The sequence below is a fragment of the Rhinoraja longicauda genome, chromosome 5 (genome assembly GCF_053455715.1).
Source record: "Rhinoraja longicauda isolate Sanriku21f chromosome 5, sRhiLon1.1, whole genome shotgun sequence".
NCBI classification, from domain to species: Eukaryota; Metazoa; Chordata; class Chondrichthyes; order Rajiformes; family Arhynchobatidae; genus Rhinoraja; species Rhinoraja longicauda.
This window is the reverse complement of record NC_135957.1, coordinates 48,577,708-48,604,948: the sequence shown is the minus strand read 5'-3', so window position 1 is coordinate 48,604,948 and position 27,241 is coordinate 48,577,708. Positions and strand designations below refer to the sequence as shown.

General features: G+C 43.7%; 1 protein-coding gene across 1 annotated transcript; it reads right to left on the bottom strand.

The window, feature by feature from the left end:
• On the bottom strand, window positions 1-25,987 carry enpp4 (ectonucleotide pyrophosphatase/phosphodiesterase 4). The gene is made up of 4 exons (XM_078399482.1): window positions 25,625-25,987; window positions 12,905-13,787; window positions 7,134-7,304; window positions 1-3,101 (listed from the first exon to the last, which is right to left on the bottom strand). Exons 2-4 carry the CDS (start codon window positions 13,731-13,733, stop codon window positions 2,734-2,736), a joined length of 1,368 nt encoding a protein of 455 aa, XP_078255608.1. The 5' UTR covers window positions 13,734-13,787; window positions 25,625-25,987; the 3' UTR covers window positions 1-2,733.
• Window positions 25,988-27,241: the final 1,254 nt, after the last annotated feature.

The window sequence follows — 27,241 nt, the reverse complement described above, 5'->3', positions numbered from 1 at the left end:
TTCAGAATCCAAATACACGAGGGATGAGAGTGACAATTCCTGAATGTATTTCTTTCACCTTTTGTTTCGTAAATAGTTTTTACATCTGAGATACAAAGTGGATATATAGTCTATGGAAAAAATATATACAGTTCATCTATCAGTAGTTTTAAACTTGCCACTAGTAATTGCAGCAATCCATTTAAGCTTGAAACCTTAAATTCAATTAGACACAGGCATCTTCAACTTTATTAACAAGGGTAAAATGGTAAACAAACTTAAAGACAGTGGTTAAAGTTGATAAACAAAAATCAGTTCCTATACCATTACATTATTTAACATCCATTGTCGAAATGAAAAATATAAAACTTTTTTTCTTTCTGTGCCTTAAAATAATCTGAAGAATTCTACACAACAGAAGTTGTTGTTTATAACAACAGGAAAGAAGTTGCTCATTTTACCTACAATTTTGATGAGTATTGAAAGTAATGTGTGGATATACTGATTTCCTTCTGATGTAGTTTGCTCATTTTGTGCTGAATTTTGTTCTGAAGGGCAGGGGAGAGATGTGTTCCTTTAATGCCAAGGGAAATGAATAGATTGAACCTAATTTTAAACAAATTAATTGTTATCTCGCCCCTGTTCTCTCTGCATCTATTTTTTAAATACTTGTGAATTTATTTTTATTTAGCTTTTCAAATATATCTTAAGCAAACACACTTTCTAAAACAGAAGTATTATCTAAAAAGGGATATTTTTCTAAGGCTTAAGCTGGACCATGATCCTCAGCGATGAGGTACATCTCCAAATCCACTCCATCTCAACTTTCAGATAAAGCAGTGATTTCCATTGGTAGCCTACCTCAGCAGAATAAGTGATATGTCATGTCTGTGTTTGTAACTGCAGTGCAGCAGCATCAAACACATCTTTGAGCACTAGTAGCTTTGTGGAAATCCCCATTTGTTTCAGAGGTTTGTTAATTATCCAAAGAGTGCTGCTTGTCAGCCAGCAATTTTAACAAGAACAGTTGGTGGCACAGGTCAGTGCATTCCTGATTTTTCTATCTTTGCACTGCTGTGTAGAAATATAATCTGTTGGAGATCAGTTTCTGGCACATCTAATCTCCTGTTCAGCTGCTGGATTCAGCATTGACTTTGAGGACAGGTTAGCAAAGCTGAGGTACATTCCTTTCCTGTCCAGCTGGCTTTATGTCAGCTCGAATTGGTGTGTCCATCAGAATGTTAAGTCATTTGGGTTTTTTGTTAACTGAAATATTCTATTTTTGAAAACAATTAATAATAACATTTGCACTTCAGATTTATTTAAACTGTCTTTAAATGTTACTGATTATCGTGAACTGTCATGGGCTGATCAGCTTTATGGATGTGCTCTCGGGATCAAAGCTTTGATGCATTGCTGGTGGAGCACTTTATGGGATGGCTGTTCCAGGAAGGCCTCTAGTTCCATTTGATCCACAAGTTTGCAAATAATTGTTGTGGCAATGGAGAGTGAAGCACAAGGATAAAACACGGTAGCGCAGCGGTAGAGTTGCTGCTTTACAGCGAATGCAGCGCCGGAGACTCAGGTTCGATCCTGACTACGGGTGCTGCACTGTAAGGAGTTTGTACGTTCTCCCCGTGACCTGCGTGGGTTTTCTCCGAGATCTTCGGTTTCCTCCCACACTCCAAAGACGTACAGGTATGTAGGTTAATTGGCTGGGTAAATGTAAAAATTGTCCCTAGTGGGTGTAGGATAGTGTTAATGTACGGGGATCGCTGGGCGGCACGGACTTGGAGGGCCGAAAAGGCCTGTTTCCGGCTGTGTATATATATGATATGATATGATATGATGATATGATCTAGTGCAATCTAGCTCATTTCGTTGTCAGAATTTTAAACATTCTGCCTTAATACCTAAATATTCATATGCTTGCATTTTAGTGCTACCTTAAGCTTCATGGAACACAACCATGAACTTTAAATAAATTTGTATTAAGTTGCATTGCAAATATTAACTGCATTATCCTTAAATACACAACCACTGATGATTATAGTAACAATCGGAGAAATTAGTTTGCAGCTGGCTGTTCAATTGCTTGGTTTTCATAGTAGCCAATTTGAATAAAAATCTTAATTACATTTCCTGCATTTTTATAATAATATAAAACTATAACCTAACTTTCCCATACAAAAACTAGCCTCAAATCTGCTTTAAATAACTAATGTGTTTGCTTATCTTTAGTCAAGCACCTTCTATAGTTCTGCAGATTCAGCTATTGTGGCAAAATTCAAGACTTAAATACAGGTGGATTATAAGTCTAAAACTAAATGATTTAGTACACAGGAGCAAACCATAACTTCTGAAAACATTCTAGCTAAAGCAACTAACATAAATGTAACATTTCATTTTTTTCCTTTCAATATTCCCTCAGTATCATTTTGAAATCAAATGACCTGTCTGAATACACCTGCAGCTCTGAAAAATTAATACAACTTCGACTGATAATTGCCATTACCAAGCATTTTGCCATGAAGTAATCAAGCACAGTGGCTGGTGAAATTACTTCATCTTACTAAATTTAATAAGATCTGTACTTATTATTCCCTGCAAAGTTGCCTCATTTTTGGGATAAATTTATTTTGGTATGACAGCAGTTGGTTTTTAAACTTGAGAGGCGGAGTATTAAATCACATTGGCTTTTGGCAATTAAAAATATTTCACTGACCATCAAAGAGGCTCTTCACAGTCTTGAAATTAATCTATCAAAGGATCATCATCATCATCATCCTGTAACTGAAGACGTGCAAATGCACGATGAGGTGATGCTCGTTTCTTCAGTAGTATTATAAGGCAGGACAGTGTAATCAATATCATTAAGGAGCCAATCACAATTCCAATCACGTCAGGCAGGCCCACACACGACTCACTGGCCAACATGCATCGCACATTTCTAAAAGTTCCATTATTGGGCTCTTCCTTCAGTCCTAGGATGTGGCACATCAATGGGTAGACATCAATGCTGTTGATCGAGTCGGTTTTATAAGCCTTTCGAAATACTGGTCCATAAGCTACCAGAAGGGGATGCATGCTCGGTAAAGCATTGTCATAGCCATGGTCACCCACTGAAAAAAAAAGCAATATATAAATGATATTTATTTTCTACTAGATGGACGTAGACCCATTGGGTCCAACTCTTTCCTGCAGGCGGTCCTGGGGGCACGGCAACCCCCGTTGTGGGCAAACCTCTCTTGCGGCCAGCAGCAGGAGAGCTCTCCACACCCCCACCCCCCTCATTAGCAGCCACTCCCGTCACTCGTGCGGGTCCTGCCCCTCTCCAAGCAACAACCCTCTGCGGCTGCAGTGGCCATCTTACTTAAGTATTAAAGTTGAAAAAATTATCGCCGGCCATCTTACGTAACTATTAAAGTTTAAAAAGTGTTTTTTAAATCTTTCCTGCGGGCCCAGCAACACGGCAACCCCCATTGGGCGGCAAACCTCCGCTAACTGATGATCCTTGGGCCCGTTGCCAACCGGGCAATGTCCCTCGGGGCCGTGGGCTTGCGAGGGGGGACACGGAAGGGGAGAGGGAGCCACTCACCTCGGCCCCGTGCGGCCAGAGTGAGCCATGGACCCGAAACCTCTCCTGTAACGGTCGGTGGCGAATGGAACCACGGGAGGAAGGTCAGGCGCGTGGCACACTGGGATGGGCGCCGGTCCTCCCGATTGGTGGGAAGCGCATTTATTAAAGTTTGAGCTCGACGGCTCAGCAGCCCCCCCGCCACTCCCGTCACTCTCAGCCCAAACCTCTCCTGCATTGGTGCTGCACCCTCTCCCCACATCTCCTTTCCCCCCTTCCTCTCCCCCCACTCCATCCCCCTCAAACCCCTTATCCTCCCTCCACCCCCCTCCCTAAGAGAGATTTAAACTTTAAAATGTGAATAACTTAAAAAATATAACATCGATTTCAATTAAACTTCTTCTATTAGCACCAAAGGGACGACGGCGAGTAAGGTGGGCCTAAAATTGTTGCGCTATCGTGTACTATTTTGGCTGTAGTTCAGGAACAAACGAGAGTTTTAGTATATAGAATATATAGATACAGATTCCACAGAATCTGGTGCTTTCAGCCCAGTGTCTAACTTGTGTTTATGTTCCTTTCACCCCTCCCATCTGCTTCATCGAATTCTATTAATATTCCCGTTTTATCATTGTGTACATAGCCAGCTTCCGCTTAATACAGCATCCTGCAATTCACCTGTTAATCCACATTCTGGTGATGAGTTTGTGGAACTCAGTGTAAATGTTTTCCATGGTCAGTAAATAATTTTTAAAAAAGGATTTCTTATTTCATCACTTCTAGTTTATAATCCCCTCTCCCTCCCATCAGTGGAAGGAATCACCTCTATGCTTTAATTTTGTACTTCCTCCATTAGATCACCTTGTGTTTTTAGCAAAGCAAGTTCCACCTTCTTTAGCACAGCTGCTGTTCCCACCTCAAGGACCCCCAGTCCTTCGCTCAGATGCAATTGCAAACTTCCCGAGATCCCACTCCCCCTCCACCCACCCAGACTCTCACTTGCCCCCTCCTATGATGGCCTCTCCTTTCCAAAACCACAATCTCATTTCCTAACCCAAATGAAGGCAGGGCAGCAATTCCAATGGTCCCTGACTGTGGTTTCATGCCACTTGTTTTCTTACACAGCAATCAGCCAGCCTGCATGTACAATCAGTGGCGCAGCACCAAAATATTTTGCTTCCCCCATCTATAATAAAAGGTACTGAAGGTGGCATCAGGTCCCACTGAAGTAAGTCTGTAATGTTTAAAAAGCAGGACCACCCCTCAAAGGCGAAAGGCTGAGTCAAATTTCTTTACAATGGTATCTGCAAATCATGAAGGTTTTGTTATTTACAAGCGTGTTGAAAATTGTATTATTGATATTTTAAAACTCAGTTAAAGAAAAATAAACACTGATTATCAATATATTTAAAAAAATGATTTCCCCAGCCATAAAAAATGTTAAAAGCCACATTTGAAACATAACGATGTCTGTGGTGTGCACCTGATTCATAATATTATGTTAAAAGCATTAGAACAGGTAGACCAATATCTTCTTCATTGCTGGAGACTTGCAATAGGAGAAAGGTTCAACCCAGCAGGCAGTACCTGGCAAGTAGCATAACATGGTTGATATTTGTGGATAATCTAACTTTTTTGTTCTATTTGCTTTTCAATGAGATCCCAGTCCAACTCTTGAACAAAATTGATAATCAACACAGTCAATCATACGCTTTAATTTATCTATTTTCCTCTTGAAAACAAAAGCTTTTATTTTGATAATAATCCTGCATGTTTGAATACTTATCTATATACATTAATTACAAAATAATTTTACTTTGGTATGTTAAATGCCCTACGATAATCTACTTCCAGTTTGTGACCTTGACTTTTTATTTTGTTCATTAAGGCAAATGTCCTACATGACAATGATTTAATTATTGCAGATAGAACATAAAACAGAAAAGTACAACATAGGAACATGCCATTTGGCCCACAATTATCTGTGCCGAACATAAGGTCAAGGTAGACAAACCATATGTGCCTAATGATCCATATCCCTTCCCTTCACTCCCATCATATCCACGTGCCTATCTAAAAGCCTTTTTAATGCCACTACTATATCTGTCTCCACCACTAATCCTGGCAGCACATTCAAGGACCAACCACCCTCTGTGTAAAGAACAGTTTCCTCACACCTCTAACCATTGCCCCTCGCACCTAAAAGCTATGTCCTCCAGTCTTTGATATTTCTACCCTGGGGAAAAAGGGTTTCTGATTGTCTATCCTATCTATGCCTCTCATAATTGTATATAGTTCTTTCGGGTCTTTTCTCAACCTCCAACATTCTAGAAAAAACAATCCAAGTTTGTCCAACCTCTCCTTGTAGTCAATACCCTCCAATGCAGGTAGCATTCTGGTAAACCTCCTGCACTCTCTCCAATGCATCCACGCACTTCCTGTAATGGGGTGACCAAATACAGCATAACTAAAATCCTATAAAGCTGCATCATGACTTCCTAACTTTTACACAATGCTCTGACCAATGAAGGCAAACATACCATTCACTTTCTTTACCACTCGAGCTACTCATGTTGCCACTTTCAGGGAGATATTAACCTGTACCCCCAACATCTCTCAGCATATCAATGCAGTTAAAGGTCTTGCCATCAACAGGAAACCTCCCCCTTATATTCAACCTCCCAAAGTGCAACATCTCACCTTTACTCGGATTAAACGCCATCTGCTATTTCACCGCCCATTTCTGTAGCTGATTTATATCCCGCTTTATACTTTGACAGCCTTTCCCATTGTCTGCAACTCCAGCAATCTGGGTGTCACTGGCAAACTTACCAACTAACTCATCTAGATTTACATTTACATAGAAGTCATTTATGTACATCACAAACAAGAGGTCACAGCACAGATCCATGCAGAACTCCATTGGTCACAACCACAACCCTGTTGTCTATCAGTAAGCCATTTCTGAATCCATATGACTTGAGTTACTGTGAATCCTGTGTATCTTAATCGTCCAGATTAGTCTACCATTGGGGACTTCAACAAATGCTTACTTAAATCCACGTGGACAACATCCACAGTGCTACCCTCATCAATTACCTTCATCACTTCCTCAAAAGCTCTTAAGGATAGCGGAGTCAGGGGGTATGGGGAGAAGGCAGGAACGGGGTACTGATTGAGAATGATCAGCCATGATCACATTGAATGGTGGTGTTGGCTCGAAGGGCCGAATGGCCTACTCCTGCACCTATTGTCTATTGACTTGATCAATCACATGACATAATCTGCCGCATATAAAGCCATGCCGACAGTTCCTAATTTGCCACTCCCTTTCAAATAGTAAATTCCATTTCTCAGAATCCTCTCCAATAGATTCCCTACTACTGATGTGAGATTCGTCAGCCCACAATTCCCATAATTATCTGTACTTCCCTTCTTAAACAATTTTCTTAAAAAAGATTGGACCTCTTTATATATACACAAATCAAATAAATGGAAACAACGGAAGCCAAAAGACAATCTCAATTTAATCTAGTTACAGCGAACAAATGTCAAAAAGCTTATATTCCAAACTTACATTTTGGTAGTGATCCGTTCTGAACAATTGTCCATCCTTCATCGGCAACAAGAAGAATGGGTTGAATTCTCGTATTGTGCTTGTAATGAAAACGGTCTGGGATATCTTCTTTCAAATAAACCTTCATGTGTTTATCACATTTTGACAGCAACGTGTATACATAATGTACTTCTGTTGTAAACAAAAAGTGATACAGCTTATGGTAAATCTTGAGCAAAATATTAAAATGGAGAAAAACAACAAATGCTGAGCAAGCCTGCCCATTCCAGAATGGTGTAGGAAGGAACTGGAGATGTGGGTTTACACCAAAGATAAGACACAAAAAGCTGGAGTAACTTAGCGGGTCAGGCAGCATCTCTGGAGAAAAGGAATAGGTGACATTTCGGGTCAAGACATGAATCAGGTATTAAGAGTGGTCTCGACCCGAAACATCACCTATTCCTTTTCTCCAGAGTTGCTGCCTGACCCGCTGAGTTACTCCAGCTTTTTGTATCCATCTTCATTCCAGAATGCTGTTAAAATGCAATCCATCATTTCCAAACTTTTAATTGATCTGTTATACTTTGAAATAATTATGGCTCAAGATTCTGACCCAGTAATGGAGATCTCAGACAAATTAAGGTTGCTTTAAATGGATACAAGTTATTACTCAGAGTAGCATTTCCACATTGGCTGCCATAAATGGGTCTGGCCCAAATGGTATTCCGAATTTCCACAACCAAGCAGTGTTTTAACAACTTTAACTATTGTATTCAAAAAATAATTTACATATGATAATGGGACCATTTTATTAACTAAACCTAAAATAAAATTAATCACAAAATTAAGGTAGTGAACTAATTTTAAGTTGTTAAAGGGGTTCTGGGTGCAGATCAAACAGACAAATATCTCTAACAGAACATTTCAGAATTATTTTGCATTACTCTGGAAATTTGACAATTGATGTTACTCTCCATGCAACACTTATTTTGGGCCAATATCTGTGGAAATTAGTCAACATTGCCCAAGAATAACCTTGTGTGCCTCTTCCCCGCCTCCAAACAGTAACAAAGTCATCAGACACTACTCCTTCCTATTGAACTTAATGACTGGTTACAGCCCCATACACCTGATTTTCTGAGTGAGAATGCTTTTCTTCACTGCCCCTCTGCTCCAATAATCCTGGTCCTCTGGCCAAACCCCACCCCAACCCTCTGGCTGATTGCCTCCTTCTCATACCCAATTTTCAGCCCTTTTCACCTGACAACTTCTCTGCTTTTTCTTTGTTTCCCATACACAAACATGGCCCACACAAATGGAGGATTGTACAGCTGATTCGGTGGTTTACTTCTGAAATTTGCCTCCAAACAGGCCTAGACGTCCCAAATAATGACCATGAAGCACAGCTCCATAGGTATGCTATCTTTTCCATGCCTTTATAACCATATAACAACTACAGCACGGAAACAGGCCCGTACGGCCCTACCAGTCCATGCCGACCACTCTCTCTGACCTAGTCTCAGCTACCTGCTCTCAGACCATAACCCTCTAATCCCCTCTTATCCATATACCTATCCAATTTACTCTTAAATAATAAAATCGAGCCTGCCTCCACCACTTCCACCGGAAGCCCATTCCATACAGCCACCACCCTCTGAGTAAAGAAGTTACCCCTCATGTTACCCCTAAACTTTTGTCCCTCAATTCTGAAGCTATGTCCCCTTGTTGGAATCTTCCCCACTCTCAAAGGGAAAAGCCTGCCCACGTCAACTCTGTCCGTCCCTCTTAAAAGTTTAAAAACCTCTATCAAGTCCCCCCTCAACCTTCTACGCTCCAAAGAATAAAGACCCAACCTGTTCAACCTCTCTCTGTAGCTTAAGTGCTGAAACCCAGGCAACATTCTAGTAAATCTCCTCTGTACCCTCTCCATTTTGTCGACATCCTTCCTATAATTTGGCGACCAGAACTGCACACCATACTCCAGATTCGGCCTCACCAATGCCCTGTACAATTTTAACATTACATCCCAACTTCTATATTCGATGCTCTGATTTATAAAGGCAAGCATACCAAACGCCTTCTTCACCACCCTATCCACATGAGATTCCACCTTCAGGGAACAATGCACAGTTATTCCCAGATCCCTCTGTTCCACTGCATTCCTCAATTCCCTACCATTTACCCTGTACGTCCTATTTTGATTTGTCCTACCAAAATGCAGCACCTCACACTTATCAGCATTAAACTCCATCTGCCATCTTTCAGCCCACCCTTCCAAAAGGCCCAAGTCTCTCTGTAGACTTTGAAACTCTACTTCATTATTAACTACACCACCTATCTTAGTATCATCTGCATATTTACTAATCCAATTTGCCACACCATCATCCAGATCATTAATGTAAATGACAAACAACAGTGGACCCAACACAGATCCTTGGGGTACTCCACTAGACACTGGCCTCCAACCTGACATACAATTTATATAAATTTAATTCTCCCTGTGTGCATCATGACCATGCAAATTTAAATGAATCTAATCCCAATGCCACTATTTATTTGTCCCAAAAATATGTTTCTTATGAAAATGACCCATGCAAATTCAAATGAATCTAATCCCAATGCCACTACTTATTTGTCCCAAAAATGTGTTTCTTATGAAATAAGACTTTTCTTTCCTTCTTGATTCCTTCACAGTGGTGTTTACTTCCACCACCATCCTATCCCTATAACAATTTTATTCCAGAGATCCTATTCCTTAGTTCCTTGCACTGACACACTCCAAACAGAACCTCTTGCCTGGTGCATTTTCTGTTATTTCCCAAATATGGAGCACAATGACTCCCTCAAGCCAATTTCAAGATACACCTCACACTGTCATGTGCTAGGCCACATACAATTTGCAGGTTGTGATGATTGGTATGGCAAATACTATTTGTCCTCTACTCTTCCCCTCTACGTCTCTCAAGTTAACATCCTCTCCTTGGTGTCATGGTCAGCATTCTGGTGAGCCCCAACAATATCCTTATTCTCAATAGTGCCATAAAGATCTTAATCTAGTATGTTCAGGACTTTTGTGTTAGGCGACACAGTGACAGAGTTGCTGCCTGACAGCACCAGAGACCCAGGTTCCATTCTGACTGTGGGTGATGTCTGTACAGAGTTTGTACATTCTCTTTGTGGGATTTCTCCAGTTGCTCTGGTTTCCCCCTATATTCCAAGGCATGCAGATTTGTGGGTTAATTTGCCTCTGTAAATTGTTCCCAGTGTGTAGGATAGAACTAGTGGGTGATTATTTGTTGATCTGGATGGTGGGCCGAAGGGCCTGTTACTGCACTGTATCTCTCAATTATACTAAAAACTAAACAAGCAAATAGTTATGGATAAAGACAGGGCGGGCCCGTGAATTAAAATTCTAAATTGGGGCAAGGCCAACTTTGATGGTATTAGACAGGAACTCGCTCAAATTGTCTGAAGCAGGTTGTTTGCAGGAAAAGGAAAGTTCAGAAAGTGGGATTTTTGAAAGTGAAGACAGGAGTTCAGGGAAAACACGTGGACCTAAGGAAGCTTGGAGGATAATAGAAATGGAGGCTCTTGTCAAGAAAAAAAGAGATGGGACGTGGAAGGTTGTTTTTCGGAGTGGAGGCCTGTGGCTAGTGATGTGGCTCTTAGCAAATATGGTCCTCAAAAATTGCAGCAGGATCTTGATCAGTTAGGCAGGTGGGCTGAGGAATGGTTGATGGGAGTTTAATACAACAAATTGCGAGGTGTTGCATTTTGAAAAGTCTAACCAGGGCAGGACCTACACAGTTAATGGCAGAGCTCTGTGGAGTGTTGTAGAGGAGAAGGATTTAGGATTGCAGGTACACAGTTCCTTAAAAGTGGTGTCACAGGTAGATAGGGTGGTCAAGAAGGCTTTCAGCATATTGGCCTTCATCAGTCAGGGTATTGAGCATAGAAGTTGGGATGGTATGTTACAGCTGTACAAGGCACTGGTGAGGCCACAGTTGGAGTATTTTATGCAGTCTGCTACAGGAAAGAGTGCAGAGGTTTTACAAGGATGTTGCCAGGACTTGAGGGCTTGAGTTATGGCGAGAGGTTGGGCAGGCTAGAGCTGTATTCCTTGGCGTAAAGGAGGATAAGAGGTGATCTTTTAGAGGTGTACAAGATTATGAGGGGAATAAATAAAGGTTGTCTTTTATTGTCACGTGTACCAATTAAGGTACAGTGACACTCGATTACCAATCAGCCATACTAAAAAGAGCAACAAGACACACAACTACATAAAAGTTAACATAAACATCCACCACAGTGGATTCCCACATTCCTCACTGTGATGGAAGGCAATAAAGTCTAATCTTCCCTCTTTAGGATAGATGCACACAGTTTTTCTCACCAGAGTAGGGGAATAAAGTATCAGAGGACATGTTTAAGATGAGGAGTGAAAGATATAGTAGAAATCTGAGGAACAACTTTTTCACAAAGAGGGTGATGGGTATACAGACAGAGGAGATGGTTGAGGCAGAAACTATGACAACATTTAAGACATTTGGACAGATACATGGATAGCAAAGGTGTAGAGAGACATGGGACAAATTCAGGCAAGTGGGACTAGTGTAGATGGGGCACCTAGGATGGCATTGGGCAAGCTGTGATGAAGGCCCCGTTTCCATGCTGTATGACTAATTATCCAGAGTGCTGGATGTTAATTGTATTAATACTCCAACACACTTTTAATTCACTTTAAAAAAGAGACTTACAAATTAAAACAGTAAATTGTCCAGTGAATCGTCCAGGTTTTGGGAGAGAGCAAGAATTGTGCCCTCTGAGCCAGATACCAAACCATTAGCATTTCCAAATGATTGGATAATGGATTATCAGAATTTATTTGTTGTAGGCACATATATCTTCATATTCTCTATCTCACGGGGTTCCCTTTATTCTGTATATTATCAGCCATTATTTTGATCCTGCCACCCACCCCAGCCGGACAGTGTGCAGATAACTCTCTCCCTTACATCTGGTGTGCATCTGACACAATGTGGTTTAAAGGCTGAACTGGAGATTTGGAAGCTGAGAAATCATTTCAGAAGTATTCACTTGAGGCATTATCCACAAACAATCCCATCCTGTAGATCAATTAAAAGAATTCTACAAGGCCTCCTCCTTGCCCCTCTCCATTGAATGACCACTCTTGAAGGCCACTGTGTGCAAAAACTATTATCAGCAGATATTATTTGTTTAAACACCTCACAAATAACCGTCACAGTCACCAATAACAGATGCCATTATGTTTCCATGATGAAAGGAACACTAATAACCAATGGCATGTGCCAGTGTCATTGGACAGATTATTGTATGCATGCGATTCTGGTTCTTTGAGTCTCCTTGTGCATTTACATAGAAGGATAATTGAAATATTATCTAAATTCTTTGCAGTACTATTTAAATAATAGCTGCTCTAAAATTAAGTTAAAGATCATTACATAATTTCCATTCTTATATGGACAGTTTTCAAATAACTGTAATAACAATATGTCTATAAATTTGATTTCTTCCTATTTTCATGTTGTTAACATTTATAATTTTTGATTAAAGTGTTCTCAAATTTTATTTTCTACTATGGTAACATTATTTTGGTTAGTCTCATGTTGACCTAAAACTTTCTAAAAAGGAAGAGTTGTTAAGAATATTGAGTTCAAAAACTTGTAACTAAATTCACATTCTAACATGAAATAACAATTTTGTTATTGTAGCTGACCAGTCATTGTTATTGTACAATTGTTACTACTCACGTGCAATGGGCAATATTGCTGTCACTGGAGAATAAGTTATCCGAGTGTAGTTATCACGTCCAATGCAATTATCCAGTTGTATAAGTTTCTTCTCAGAACATTGTGCCATGCCATGATCACTGGTGATAATTAAATTGACTATGTTCCACAGTCCAGATTTTTTAAGTTGATTAATTAAATAGCCAATATTATCATCCACTTCCTTCAACATTTTGTTTATTTCTTCACTGTCGGGTCCATGACGATGTCCAGTGGCATCAGGCTCCTCCCAGTATAATGTACCAAAATTTATGGGGTCTGTTGAATTGGAAAACCATTCTATAATGTGATCAACTCTCGTTCTGAATTGAACACTGTAGTTATAGTTCAAGTAATAGGAAGGGAGTGTATTTTGTATAGGCACATCAGTACCAGGCCACATTGCTGTACCACTTTTGTGACCTTGTCTCTGATTAGTTACCCATATTGGAGTGGCCCCATTCCACCAAAATTGATCTTTATCTGAAAAGGTTGAAAAATTCTTGTTGGTGGCTGCATCATACATGTAATTGGCTACAATACCATGGCTTTCTGCATAACGTCCTGTGACAATGGAATAGTGATTTGGGAAGGTTTTGGTAACAAATACGTTTTTCACATGTTTGACAAGGGCTCCATCAGAGATCATCTCCTGAAGATTAGGAAATGCGTAACGTTCAAGGTAACTGGCTCTGAACCCATCAAAAGATACAAGCAGTAATCTAACATCGGAGTTGTTTGTTGCATTATTACAGAGACACTCAAGGAATCCAGATACAAAAAGCACGAAATAAACCCAGACGTTTGACATTGCAGGATTATTTTCTCAAAGCTTCCACTGCCTTGATCTTCTGTGAGGACGTTCCTATAATGAAGATATAAGAAAGTCATTAAATGGCAGATTTGTTTACGATAAAAATGATTGGCAAAACTATATCATATATCATGAAAGAAAGATGAGAAAAATGGTTCCAGGGTCATAAAAGCTTGACATTTATGTTCCTGTTAGCATTTGGAAGATCATCATTTACCAGTAAAAGAACAGCAAGGCCAAGATATCTGTCAGCATCAAACTGTATGTGATGGTGGTGTTGAAGCACCTTCTTGAACTGTTGCAGTCCATGCACTCTTCAGTAAAGAGTAAGAATTTTGATGCAAGGGTTTCAGTACAGGATATGGACCATTTTCTAGGAATGCAGCCCCCTCCTCTCCCCTCCCCACCCATAATAAAGGAGTTTCAGAACAAGAGAAAACTATGAAAAATAAGGATAAGAAAAATTGAAAGAACTAAAATAAAAGAGAACTAGAGAAATTTAATAGAATCTATTAAAAAAATAATTTGGACAACTAACACCAAGGAGAATTCTAAAGGAAAAGCAAAAACGCTTACTGCTCATGCCTTAATGCTCTTTTATATTTAGTATAAGAAAATAACTGCAGATGCTGGTACAAATCGAAGGTATTTATTCACTTGCAGTAACTCAGCAGGTCAGGCAGCATCTCGGGAGAGAAGGAATGGGTGACGTTTCGGGTCGAGACCCTTCTTCAGACTGAATAAATACCTTCGCTCTTTTATATTTGATTGACGGTTCTTGAAAACTACTGCAGGTAATTTGAGTCGTGACCTAACAGACTAATTGAAGCAAAAAAAACCTGGGCAATCTCATTGAAAACCATATCTTGACACAGACTGCAAATATAATGAATGAAAGGTGGTAAGAAAATGGTTAATTATGAAAAATGCTCATGAGGAACTTTGGTCAACAGTTTCCCTATGGTGCCACAAATCTGGCATATCAACATCATGTCTAAAGACTGCTTCCTTCAACTTGTGAATTCTCCAGTATTGGCTTTGCAGTAGATTAAGCCACACAAATAACGTTAAAAATCAACCCATCAAACTTAATGGAGTAGAAAAATTATGGAAATAATTTGTATGCCTATTTTTCACAGTACACTAGCATTTAATGTGCAGAATATGTAGTTACGTGCTACAATCCGTTATGGCAAGTCTGGAGGCTTGTACTTTGTTAAAGAAGTTTATTGCGGTAGCAATATTCAATTACAAAGGATAACAAACGAGATTACAGACAACCATTAACTCAAACTGTTCACATCGAAGTTCTCTTCCCACTGACTGGTTTTGGGCGCCAAAACCACCACCTGACCTTGCTGGCCAATCCGAGGGTTCGACTCTCAGGACCAATCCCTATGGTCGCTACATGACCCCCCCCCCCCCCCCCAGAACCCGAGGTACGGAACCTAGCAGGGAGCCGGATTTCGCGACCAGAACGAGTAAGGAGAGGGGCTGCAGGAACCACAGGAGCAGGGGGTCCCGGATCAGGTGGAATTGCAGGAGGACGGCCCCGCCGAGGCGGTTGACCGACCAGGACAGGGCGGTCCTGATCCAAGTGTGCAGGTTTGAGCCTGGACACAGAGACGAGCTCACTCCTGCCCCCAACATCCAAGGTGACCGTCCCTTTAGGCAACACGCGGAACGGACCTTCATAGACCCTCTGCAACGGGGAACGATGGGCATCTCTACGCAGAAACACAAATTCACAGTCCTTCAAGGCAGGCGGTTCATGCACCATGGAACACCCGTGACGTGAAGTAGGAACCGGAGCCAGGGAACCCACTCGCGCCCGGAGGGATGCTAAAACCGACGGAACCGAGGTCTGCTGACCAGAGGACTCCGGAAGGAAATCCCCGGGCACTCTGAGTGGCGAGCCATATACCAGTTCCGCGGACGAAGTTCCGAGATCCTGCTTAGGAGCAGTACGGATGCCCAAAAGGACCCAGGGGAGCTGGTCTACCCAGTCAGGGCCATCCAGCCTCGCAATGAGGGCCGCCTTAAGTTGCCTGTGAAACCTCTCCACGAGCCCATTAGCCTGTTGGTGGTACGCCGTGGTCTGCTGCAACCGGGAACCGTACAGCTCCGCAAGCGTAGCCCAAAGGGCAGAGGTGAACTGGGACCCCCGGTCGGTGGTAATGACGGACGGAACACCGAAACGGGCCACCCAATGGAGGGCCAGGGCACAAGAGGCGGCGGAGGTGTCGGACAACAGGAAGGCCTCTGGCCAACGGGTAAATCGGTCAACCACCGTGAGCGTAGCCCCTGGAGGAAGGTAAAGGCCCAACTAAATCAACATGGATATGGAAAAAACGGACCACAGGGACCGCAAACTCCTGCACCGGAGCTTGGACGTGCCGGTGATCTTTAGTGGTCTGGCAGGGAACACAGGACCGGGCCCAAGCGGCTACTTGCTTCCGCAGGCCATGCCACACAAACCTAGCGGCTACTAAGGCAGAGGTGGAGCGAATGGACGGGTGCGCCAGCACATGAATGGCATCAAACACCCGGCGCTGAAGGGCGGCCGGCACCACCGGCCTAGGGCGGGGAAGGAAAACATCACACCAGACTTTTGTACCCGCAGGCCCGCAAGCCACTTGGGCCAGCTTCAACCCCGAAGTGGTGGACTGGTATGCTGAGGCAGTGTCTGCCAGGCGCTGTGCCTCTGCAAGCTCCTGGAAATCCACCTCGCATTCCACTGCTGAAATTGGGGAAATGGCTGGCCTGGACAGGGCATCAGCAATGGCATTAAGCTTACCCGCGACGTGACGGACATCGTTGGTAAACTCTGAGATGGCATAGACTTGGACTTGGATAGATTAGGCGAGTGGGCAAATGCATGGCAGATGCAATATAATGTGGATAAATGTGAGGTTATCCACTTTGGCGGCAAGAACAGGAAAGCAGAGTATTACCTGAATGGGAGAAGGGGAGATGCAACGTGACCTGGGTGTCATGGTGCACCAGTCATTGAAAGCAAGCATGCAGGTGCAGCAGGCAGTGAAGAAAGCGAATGGTATGTTGGCATTCATAGCAAGAAGATTTGAGTTTAGGAGCAGGTAGGTTCTGCTGCAGTTGTACAGGGCCTTGGTGAGACCGCACCTGGAGTATTGTGTGCAGTTTTGGTCTCCTAATCTGAGGAAAGACGTTCTTGCCTTAGAGGGAGTACAGAGAAGGTTCACCAGATTAATCCCTGGGATGGCAGGACTTGCATATGAGGAAAGATTGGATAGACTGGGCTTGTACTCGCTGGAATTTAGAAGACTGAGGGGGGATCTTATAGAAACATATAAAATTCTTAAGGGGTTGGAGAGGCTAGATGCGGGAAGATTGTTCCCGATGTTGGGGGAGTCCAGAACCAGGGGTCACAGCTTAAGGATAAGGGGGAAGTCTTTTAGGACCGAGATGAGAAAACATTTCTTCACACAGAGAGTGGCGAGTCTGTGGAATTCTCTGCCACAGAAGGTAGTTGAGGCCAGTTCATTGGCTATATTTAAGAGGGAGTTAGATGTGGCCCTTTTTGCTAAAGGGATCAGGGGGTATGGAGAGAAGGCAGGTAGAGGCTACTGAGCTGGATGATCAGCCATGATCATATTGAATGGCGGTGCAGGCTCGAAGGGCCGAATGGCCTACTCCTGCACCTATTTTCTATGTTTCTATGTTTCTATGGCAGTCAGGTGCCGCTGCTGGCGGGCCGACCATGGGTCGGCCACTTTCGAAAAAGCAAAAGTCAATGGTTTGTGGTCAGTAAAGGCCACAAATGGGCGGCCTTCTAGAAAATACCTAAAGTGGCGGACAGCTAAATAGAGAGCCAGAAGCTCTCGGTCAAAGGCGCTATACTTCAGCTCAGCCGGATTAAGCTGTCGGCTGAAAAACGCCAAGGGCTGCCAACTGCATTCTACATGCTGTTCCAAAACCCCTCCCACCGCCACGTCCGACGCATCGACCGTCAGGGCCGTGGGGGCGGAGGCGCTTGGGTGGACGAGCATGGTGGCGTCTGCCAGAGCCACTTTAGCTGCCTCAAAGGCCGTCTCAGCGGCCGCGGACCACTCCAACTCGACAGGTTTGCCTGCGAGACACTGGAAGAGCGGACGCATGATCCGTGCCACTGCCGGCATGAATCTGCGATAGAAATTCACCATGCCCACGAACTCCTGCAATCCCTTTACCGTGGTGGGCCGCGTGAAGGGACGAACAGCCTCCACTTTGTCGGGCAAAGGGGTGGCTCCGGCTGAGGTGATCCAGTGTCCTAAGAAATCAATAGAGGGGAGGCCAAATTGACACTTTGAGGGGTGGATGATGAGCCCGTGGTCTTGAAGCCGCCGGAACACGGTACGCAAATGGACCAGGTGTTCCTGCTCCGAGCGACTGGCGACCAGGACATCATCCAAATAAATAAAAACAAAAGACAATTCATGACCAACATGGTCCATCAGCCGCTGGAAAGCCTGTGCCGCGTTTTTCAAACCGAAAGGCATACGCAACCATTCGAACAACCCGAACAGAGTGATCGTGGCCGTCTTCGGCACGTCTTCCGGATGTACAGGAATCTGGTGGTAGCCCCGCACCAAATCAATTTTGGAGAATACCATGGCACCTTCCAGCCTAGACGAGAAGTCCTGGATGTGTGGTATGGGGTAGCGGTCTGCCGTGGTGACTGCGTTAAGGCGCCGGTAATCTCCACATGGTCTCCACCCCCCAGATGCTTTGGAGACCATATGCAACGGAGAGGCCCACAGGCTGTCGGACCGACGGACAATGCTCATTTGTTCCATTTTCTGAAATTCCTCACGCGCTACAATCAGTTTGTCCGGCGGCAACCTCCGGGCCCTAGTGAAAACGGGGGGCCCCTCGGTGGGAATGTAATGGACAACGCCGTGCTTTGCAGAAGGGGAGTCGAAACGCTGAACGAGCAGCTCCGGAAACTCAGCCAGGACCGCAGCATACGGGTCGGAGGCCGCGACAACGGCCTGGACAGTCGGGCTGGGCGGGGTGGCAGGCGGTGGAGCAGTGGGCTCATCGCTGCTGGCGGAGGGTCGAAGGCCTTTACCTCGGACATCGGGAACTAGCGAAAAGACCCAGAGGAAATCTGCGCCCAGGATCGCCTGACCGACTTCCGCGACGATAAACGACCATTTGTACGTGCGGGTGCCTAAAGACAGAGACATTGCCCGTGTACCATACGTGCGGATGGTGCTACCGTTGACCGCGATGAGGGTAGGCCCTCTTACCAGATCGGGTTTCGAGGTCGGTCGACGGTACGATGCTGACTATGGCTCCCGTGTCGACCAAGAACTCTGTGTCTGTGAATCGATCTCTGACGTAGAGGCGTCGGTTCTAGCCAATCGCAACTGCCTCTATGTACGATCGGCCGAGGCATTTCCCGAGAAGGTGCAAGGTGAGAGGCAGTTGCGGGCTTCTCCACCCCATCACAGATGATAATAACACCAGCCGCGCTTGTGCGGATCTTTTTGGCGGGGCTTTGGAGAAATGGCGGGAGTTGCGACGCCATCTTAGTGCCGCTGCGGGCTGCCCGATGGTGCCGAGACCCTGTTGATCGAACTGTGTTTTTTCGATTTCGACGCCATCAGCGTATCGGCTTTCTCCGCGTATGCCACGGGGTCCTTAAAACAACAATCCGTGAGCATAAACCTAACATCTTCTGGAAGTTGCTCTCGGAATGCCTGCTCGAACATGAGGCAATCCTTGTGCTCACCTGCCAGCGCCAACATTTCGGCCATGAGGGCGGACGGCAGCCGATCTCCGAGATCCGGTAGGTGCATAAGCCTCTCAGCTCGATCATGCCTGCTGAATCCGAAGGTTCGAAGCATGAGTACCTTCAGCGCCTCGTACTTGCTCTCTGCCGGAGGGGAAGTGATGAACTGCATCACCCGCGCGGACGTCTCCGGCGGTAGGGCGATGACCAGGTAATAGTACTTTGTCTCGTCCACCGAGATGTTTCTCAGGTGGAACTGCGCTTCAGCATGGGCAAACCAAAGGTGTGGCTGATGCGCCCAAAACGGAGGAAGATGAACGCTGACCGCGTTTAGCTGCGGTACGCCGGGCGTTAGAACCGAAGAAGGGACAAGATTGTCCCTCCATGGTAGGTGATCGGCTAGATCACGTCGGGGTCACCAATATGGCGAGTCTGGAGGCTTGTACTTTGTTAAAGAAGTTTATTGCGGTAACAATATTCAATTATAAAGGATAACAAACGAGATTACAGACAACCATTAACTCAAACTGTTCACATCGAAGTTCTCTTCCCACTGACTGGTTTTGGGCGCCAAAACCACCACCTGACCTTGCTGGCCAATCCGAGGGTTCGACTCTCAGGACCAATCCCTATGGTCGCTACACCGTACATTATAATTTTAGGATCATCGCTCTCCATTCTTTTGTAACTGTACCCGACATGGTGTAAACATATTCAGATTTTTTTCGAGTGTTTTCTTTCACAAAGCAAACAAAAAAATGCAGCCAGATTTCCTGATTATTCTTGTCATAAGGACTAATATGTTTTTTTGAGTTGGAAGAAACATCTTTTAGATAGTTTTACTAATAAACATCAATTATTGGTCCCCTTGAACTTGGATACAGCCATTGCCAAAATTGCTGCAAATTGATGTTTGTAGAAAAACAAAATCAGCTGCCTCACCCACCAAATGAAAAAAATACATTTAATACATGAAAGGAGTTTGAAGACAGTTGATCTCCATTCACAAGGTTTCGTGCTGCAGTGAGATGATCAAATAACCAGATAAACTGGTAGTCATGTGGTGCTGAATTGTGCAAAATATTATTTAAACCACACCCACAGCTGCTTCTGGTTTCAATCATACTCCTAAGGTTACAAGATGGCCAACAGAAATAGTAATGGGAACATTATATTGTCAGGCAATGAACACTGAAAGATAACTTACTTTCTCATCCACAGTTTAGTTTAGTTTAGTTTAGTTTAGTTTAGTTCAGGGACACAGGGCGGAAACAAGCCCTTCGGCCCACCGAGTCTGAGCAGATCAGTATAATTTATGCTAAGCTAATTAACCTACAAACCTTTACATCTTTGGAATGTGGGAGGAAACCAGAGATTCCGGAGAAAACCCATGCAGGTTACGGGGAGAACATACAAACTCTATACAGAAACACCCGCAGTCAGGATCGAACCCAGGTTTCTGCCGCTGTAAGGCAGTAACTCTACCACAGCGTCACTGTGCCGTCTGTTGCCCATCCAGATTTTCATTTCATTTTTCCAGTGTTCACAGACATTTGCTTTTTAATCGTGAAATATGCTTTGAAAAAAAAAATGGATTTGTCCTCATTCATTAAGATGGACTGATTATCTATAATAATTAAGGTTATGGTGCACTGAATGAGAACCCCAGAGGTTTAAACTTCAAAGCAATCAACATAGTCAAACGCGTACTTGTGGTCTGGAAGATTAAAATTTAAAAGTAAGTATCCGACTTAGAAAATATCTTGCCTACCCCAGCTAGCCTGTGTGATTTTGGCCTTGTACCTAGTGGTCGACAATTAAGACTACCTGTGTAACACAAATTCGCTAATGGCCCAAAAGGTATTGTATTCAAGTTTATTTACACTCTGGGCTGACTTTCAATGATGAACTTGGGGAGAGCTGGACTGTTGGGAATGTTGTTAATTGAATGAAATGATGATCATTGCATCACCTCAGGTGGAATGCAGGGGGCACTCCTAAGGACCTACAACACTGTGGTGGCATCAGCCATTTTCTATGGAGTGGTCTGCTGGAGCAGCAGTATCTCAGCAGCGGAGGGGAAGAGACTTGTCAAGCTGATCAGGAAGGTCAGCTCTGCCCTGGGTTGCCCCCTCGACTCTGTACAGGTGGTGGGAGAGAGAAGGATGATGGCAAAGATAACATCGCTGCTGGACAATGACTCCCACCCCATGCAGGAAACTGTCACTGCACTGAGTAGCTCCTTCAGTGACAGACTCCTTCACCCCAAATGTGTGAAGGAGAGATATCGGAGGTCCTTTGTTCCCGCTGCACAACCAGTGCTACTCCCAGCAGACCAGTCAACAGTAACAGTAAAAAAAACACAGTAAATGATGACAATTATCCTTATCTTTATTTTTATTTATAATGAATGTCTCTTGCTATCCACTTTGCTGCTGTAACACTGCAAATTTCCCTGGTGTGGGACAAATAAAGGAATATATTATTAAGTTGGGGAGAATTTTGTGAGAGTCCAGGCCTATATTTATCTATCAACTTACGCTGACACAATTGACTGCTCTGCGACATCCTTCAGGAATCAATGACTCAATTGACTACCACCGGTGAAATCGGAAGGAAGATCACAGATACAAAGGCTGGTACTCACGCCGAGATGATAAACAAATTGCTTTTCAGAATATATGGATAATATTTGAAACGGGATCACCAGCTCAGGTCATTGCAGAAGCAAGCCCCAATGCAAGACGGTGAAAAGCTGTGAAAGTTGAGCTGAGAAATCAGGGAACACCTCTGAAAGACCTGCCAGAAATAGACAATTGTGGAAGAGATTTAGTTGCCAACACAGCTCCAACTGCAGGAAAGTGGTGTTGTGTCATCGGCAGTGCGGTTTATACAGATCCAGGGATCCAGGTTTGATTCTGACTTTGGGTGCTGCCTACGTGGAATTTGTATGTTCTCCATGTGACTGCAATTCCTCAGAGTGATCTGGATTGCTCTCACGTCCCAAAGATATTAAGGAGGTAAACTGGCTACTGTAATTTTTTCCAGTATTTTTGGCCAGCAGGTTAACCTGAGTGGAAAGGGACAGGGGGTGAAGGATGGTGTGGGCAGATGGGCATTTGGTAAAGAATGGCTTGCAGGGAGATGTGGGGGAATTGGACGGCTCTCAATTTGCTGGTATTTCCATACTTACGATATAGAAGGCAAACTTTTCAGCCATGAGTTCACACAACTCAGAGCAATTCCATTACTACACAAATTTTACTTGTATCCTATTCTCCCCCGCACATTCCCGTCATCAAATTTCCTCTCCTGCTGTAAATTCACCACCCCACCTAGGCTAGGGAGATTTACAGTGAACTGTTATCCTAGAAACCTGTGGGTGTCTTTAGAATAGGCGATGGGCTGACAGACCATTCCATGCTGAAATGAGTGGTAATGGGTGGTAAGTGCAGAGGTAAGTAAGTGCAGAGCTACTGTGCAACACCTTTACTGTGGGAAGCTTTTAGGTTGTTTATTCCTCGTGCCCTGAAATGGTTTCTTTCTTTGGTTACACAAAGTGAACATATTGTTCATTGTCTTGATTAGAATTGGTAGAATTCAAATCATATGATTTGATCATTTAACTGGGTATTTCACATCATGAGGTGGAATTGCTGGAAAATTCTCTGAAAGGGCCACTCTTACAAAACCAAATTAGAACAGGTCCATTAAATAAATTTTCTTACATTAAATAAATAGAGATCATCCGACTTTCACATTCATGATCCACCAGTTACCAATATAGTACGAATTGTAAGCACAGAAAACAAACAAATTTCCAGTTTTCTAGTTCATGTTTTTTTTAATGTGAAGAGATTGCCTGCACTGTTTGTTAGGTGTAATAGCAGATGGACAGCCTCACTCCTCTGTCCTTTCCCTCTTGCCTTGCAAAGGTTTCCTTTGCTCAGTACAGGGGTTCGGAATGACAGTCGTCAGAAAAGGGACGTCGAAAGGACTTCAATTCCCCACCCCTCCACCACCAATCATCACGCCCTGCCTGTTTAGTTGGGATGTTTGAAAATCTAAAACAGGAACCAAAACTGCTAACTTCCCCTTTTAACAGAGGCAGGATGAGGATCCAATATGCTCTTCAGAAACAGGTATATTATTTCGGTATTATTTTAATGAGGTCTTCATTTTGATCGTGTTTTCCTTTGCATTCTCATTCAACTAGATTTATATGACCACAGAAATCAGGGCTTTTCATTGTACTTCAGTTCATGTGACAATAAACCTAAATGAAAGGCAGCGTGTAGATCAAATTCATGACATATATGCCTTTACAGCATTCCAAAGGCCAAGAGGATCATGTCTTCTTGGCACAAGAAAGACAACCAACAAATCTATAAATACCGCTGCCCCTGCCATGTCTGCTTTATTGGCCATATTCCTCCAACTCATGAATGGATCTGAACATAGCTATGATTTGAACACTACTCTCACTATCCACCTTCTAACTCTGTCCTTCAATCAGAGCATTGCTTGATCAATATTCTTTCCTCCCAACCTGCAACAACTCTAAAATCATCCTCAATGTCCAGGGATTGTCTAAATAATGCAAGGAATGGCAGGTGCTGGAATTTTGCGTAGAACACAAAGTGCTAGAGTAATTCAGTAGGTCTGGCAGCATCTCTCTAAGATGTGGATAGATGACAGGTTCAGGTCTGGATCCTTCTTCCGACTCAACATGGGTCACCTATCCATGTCTTCCAGAGATGCTGCCTGACCCACTGAGTTACTCCAGCACTTTGTGTTCAAAAGTTGAGAATGGTCCACATTAACTAGCTCACACAAAAATCATTCAATGAATAAGAAATACACAAATCACTTACACCATGAAAGGTCTGGACCTCAAAAGTCACCTATCCATTCCCTCCACAGATGCTGCCTGACCCACTGAGTTAATCCAGTATGTTTTGCTCCAGATTCCAGTATCTGCAGTTCCCCGCATCTACATTTACATTGCTCTGCTATGACATGTGACGAGTTGAATAAAGCAAAAATAAATGACTACAACACCCCATTCTTGCCGACATAAAAATAGCGATAGCTAGAGGGCAAATCCGTGATTAACTCTCCAAATATTTGGGTGTGAAGTATGATTGCATATGCTCATGTTTGCAGGCAGCAAACAGGCAGGCTGGCCAAGAGAGTTTAGCGGCAGTAAAAACATTTCAACAACAGATGGGCTAAGAAAGAGATGGGTGTACGCAATCCTCGATAGGTGGATAGGAGGATTGAAACTGAACTCAGGATGCTAAAGTTACCAATAAGCTTGTTGGAATTGGTAGTTTGTTGGAATTGGCACCATGAACTGCATGGTGGGGGGACTGAAGATAATAGTTTTAAACTTCCTAATATTTAATCGGGTGATTTCCTGCTAATCGATCACTGGGTGTTCAACGAGTAAAAACTACTTGAGACAGAGTAATGAGATAGAATTGAGTGTTATTTACATACAGTTGTGATTGGACACATTTTTGCAGATTGCTGTGGAGGGGAGTAAACGGACAATAAGTAGGAGTGAATAAGTAGGAGGAGACGCAGCACAGGTTCCTGGCGACGTGAGAAGCAGTGATACGAGAATGGGATATGATATCACTGCATCTCACGTTTACCCACACGAGGAAAGCTCAACGATGCGTTGATTGCGACGCCTGCGAGTTATCATGTGACACAGTCACTGCCGATCATTTCCCAACGCAAATCAGAAACAGGGAGAATCGAAAATGATAGTTTATCAGCTAATCGTCATTGCGCGAAAACATTAGCCTCGAACGTCCCTTGCGTGTTTCCAGAACTTTCCACTGTATTTTAAGAACACGCCACTGATGTACATCTATATTTTTAAAAAAAGAAACGTGTAGGGAGGAACTGCAGATGCTGGTTTAAACCGAAGATAAACACAAAAAGCTGGAGTAACTCAGCTGGACAGGCAGCATCTCTGGAGAAGAGGAATGGGTGACGAGACCCTTCCTCAGACTCAAACCATTTTGTAAGCAGTTGTCAGAGACTCAATAAATTCGTGAGATAAACAACGCGAATCAGACGAAATGAACCCTGCTGCATTAAACAGGGTGGGCTGCATTACCTGGGGGGTGGGTGATTCGCAGTGTTCTCCGGCCTAGGAAGTAAGATGTTGTGCCGGAAGCCGGCGAGGGTGGAATGAGAGCAGAGTCGGGATGCGGTCGCTGTGACCTTAACACGGAGCGCTCGCTGTCACCGGAGCCCACTCGCTCAACACTTTCCTGCGCGGACACGCGGTCGTGCTGTCCACTTGGTCGAGTGCTTCCAGACGGGACATAAACTATACAAGCAAACGCCCTAACGAAGACCGCGACCATCCAGGACCATTTTCTTTCTTTTTTTAAGTGAAGTAACTGCACCCTTTCGTGACTTCCGCGTCCTGAGTGTTGCGAGCGTTTGATTGACGGGCGAATCCGGCTAATGTTCCAAACGCGGGGCGCTCCGCACTCGAGACCAATTACAGTCCTGTGTGCCCTGCATTTAGCTCCTCGTTTACTAACTCGTGCTCGTGGTTTTTACTCATACAATCAGAGTTACTGTTACACATTCATTATTATGACAAAATGCATTTATTCGATTAACATTAGAGTGATAATTTCTTTGTTCTGAACTCAAAAATGCGCAGATGTTTAAGTGGAACCCCCCCCAAAAAATGCTGGAAACACTCAGCAGCACTAACAGCATCTGCGGAAAGAGACACTGTTTAGAGGTACAGCAAGGAAACAGAGTCCATGCTGACCATTGATCACCAGTTCACATTAAATCCATGTTACCCCACTGTTACAGCCACTCCCTGCACATCTTTGGGATGAGGGAGAAAACCGGAGCACCCGGAGGAAACCCACGTGGTCACAGGGAGAACGTGCAAACCACACAGACAGTACCCAAGGTCAAGATTGAATCCAGATCTCTGATGGTGTGAGGCAGCAGCTCTACCAGATATGCCTCTGTGCTGCCCGAATTAGCGTTTCAGGCACGGGATTCCTTGTCAGAACTGGTAAAGAAGGAAAACAAATTACTTTTAATATGCTACTAGAATGAGGGAGGGCGAATAGAACATAGAGATGTCTGTAGGGGTGTGGCCAGGGTTGCCACTGTGATAAGGCATTTTGTTGATAAGTTTGATGAGGGCCCTTGGAGAACGAGAACACAAATGAAAGGCAATGTAAATGATATGAGATGCAGAACTGCAAGGAAATGGTCAGCAGATCAGGCAGTGTCGGTGCAAAGAAAAAAAGCTGGAGTGAATGTTACAGTTTGTTAACCTGCAGCAGAGCTGTTCAGTCCTGAGAGAAAGTAGGTTTTGTGAAAGCCTGCATTTGGAAGATTGTTATGTGTTCCATCAAAAAATAGAGGTGCTGCTTCTCAAGCATTGGACATTGTTATGGCAATGCAAAAAGCCATAGAAAGATGGGTCATAAGGGGTCGGAATAACCAAAGAGGTGGGGTTAAGAGTAAGAGTACGTAACTTCACCTCCAGGATGGGAATGTGAAAGAGATGATTAGTTTCGAAGTCTGATAGCAGTGGGCAAGAAGCTCTTTGATTGATTGAAAGATACAGCCTGGAAACAGGTCCTTCGGCCCACCAAGTTCACCCTGACCACCAATCACCCATTCGCACTAGTTCTATGTTAACCCACTTACGCACCCACTCCTTACACACGAGACGCAATTTGCACAG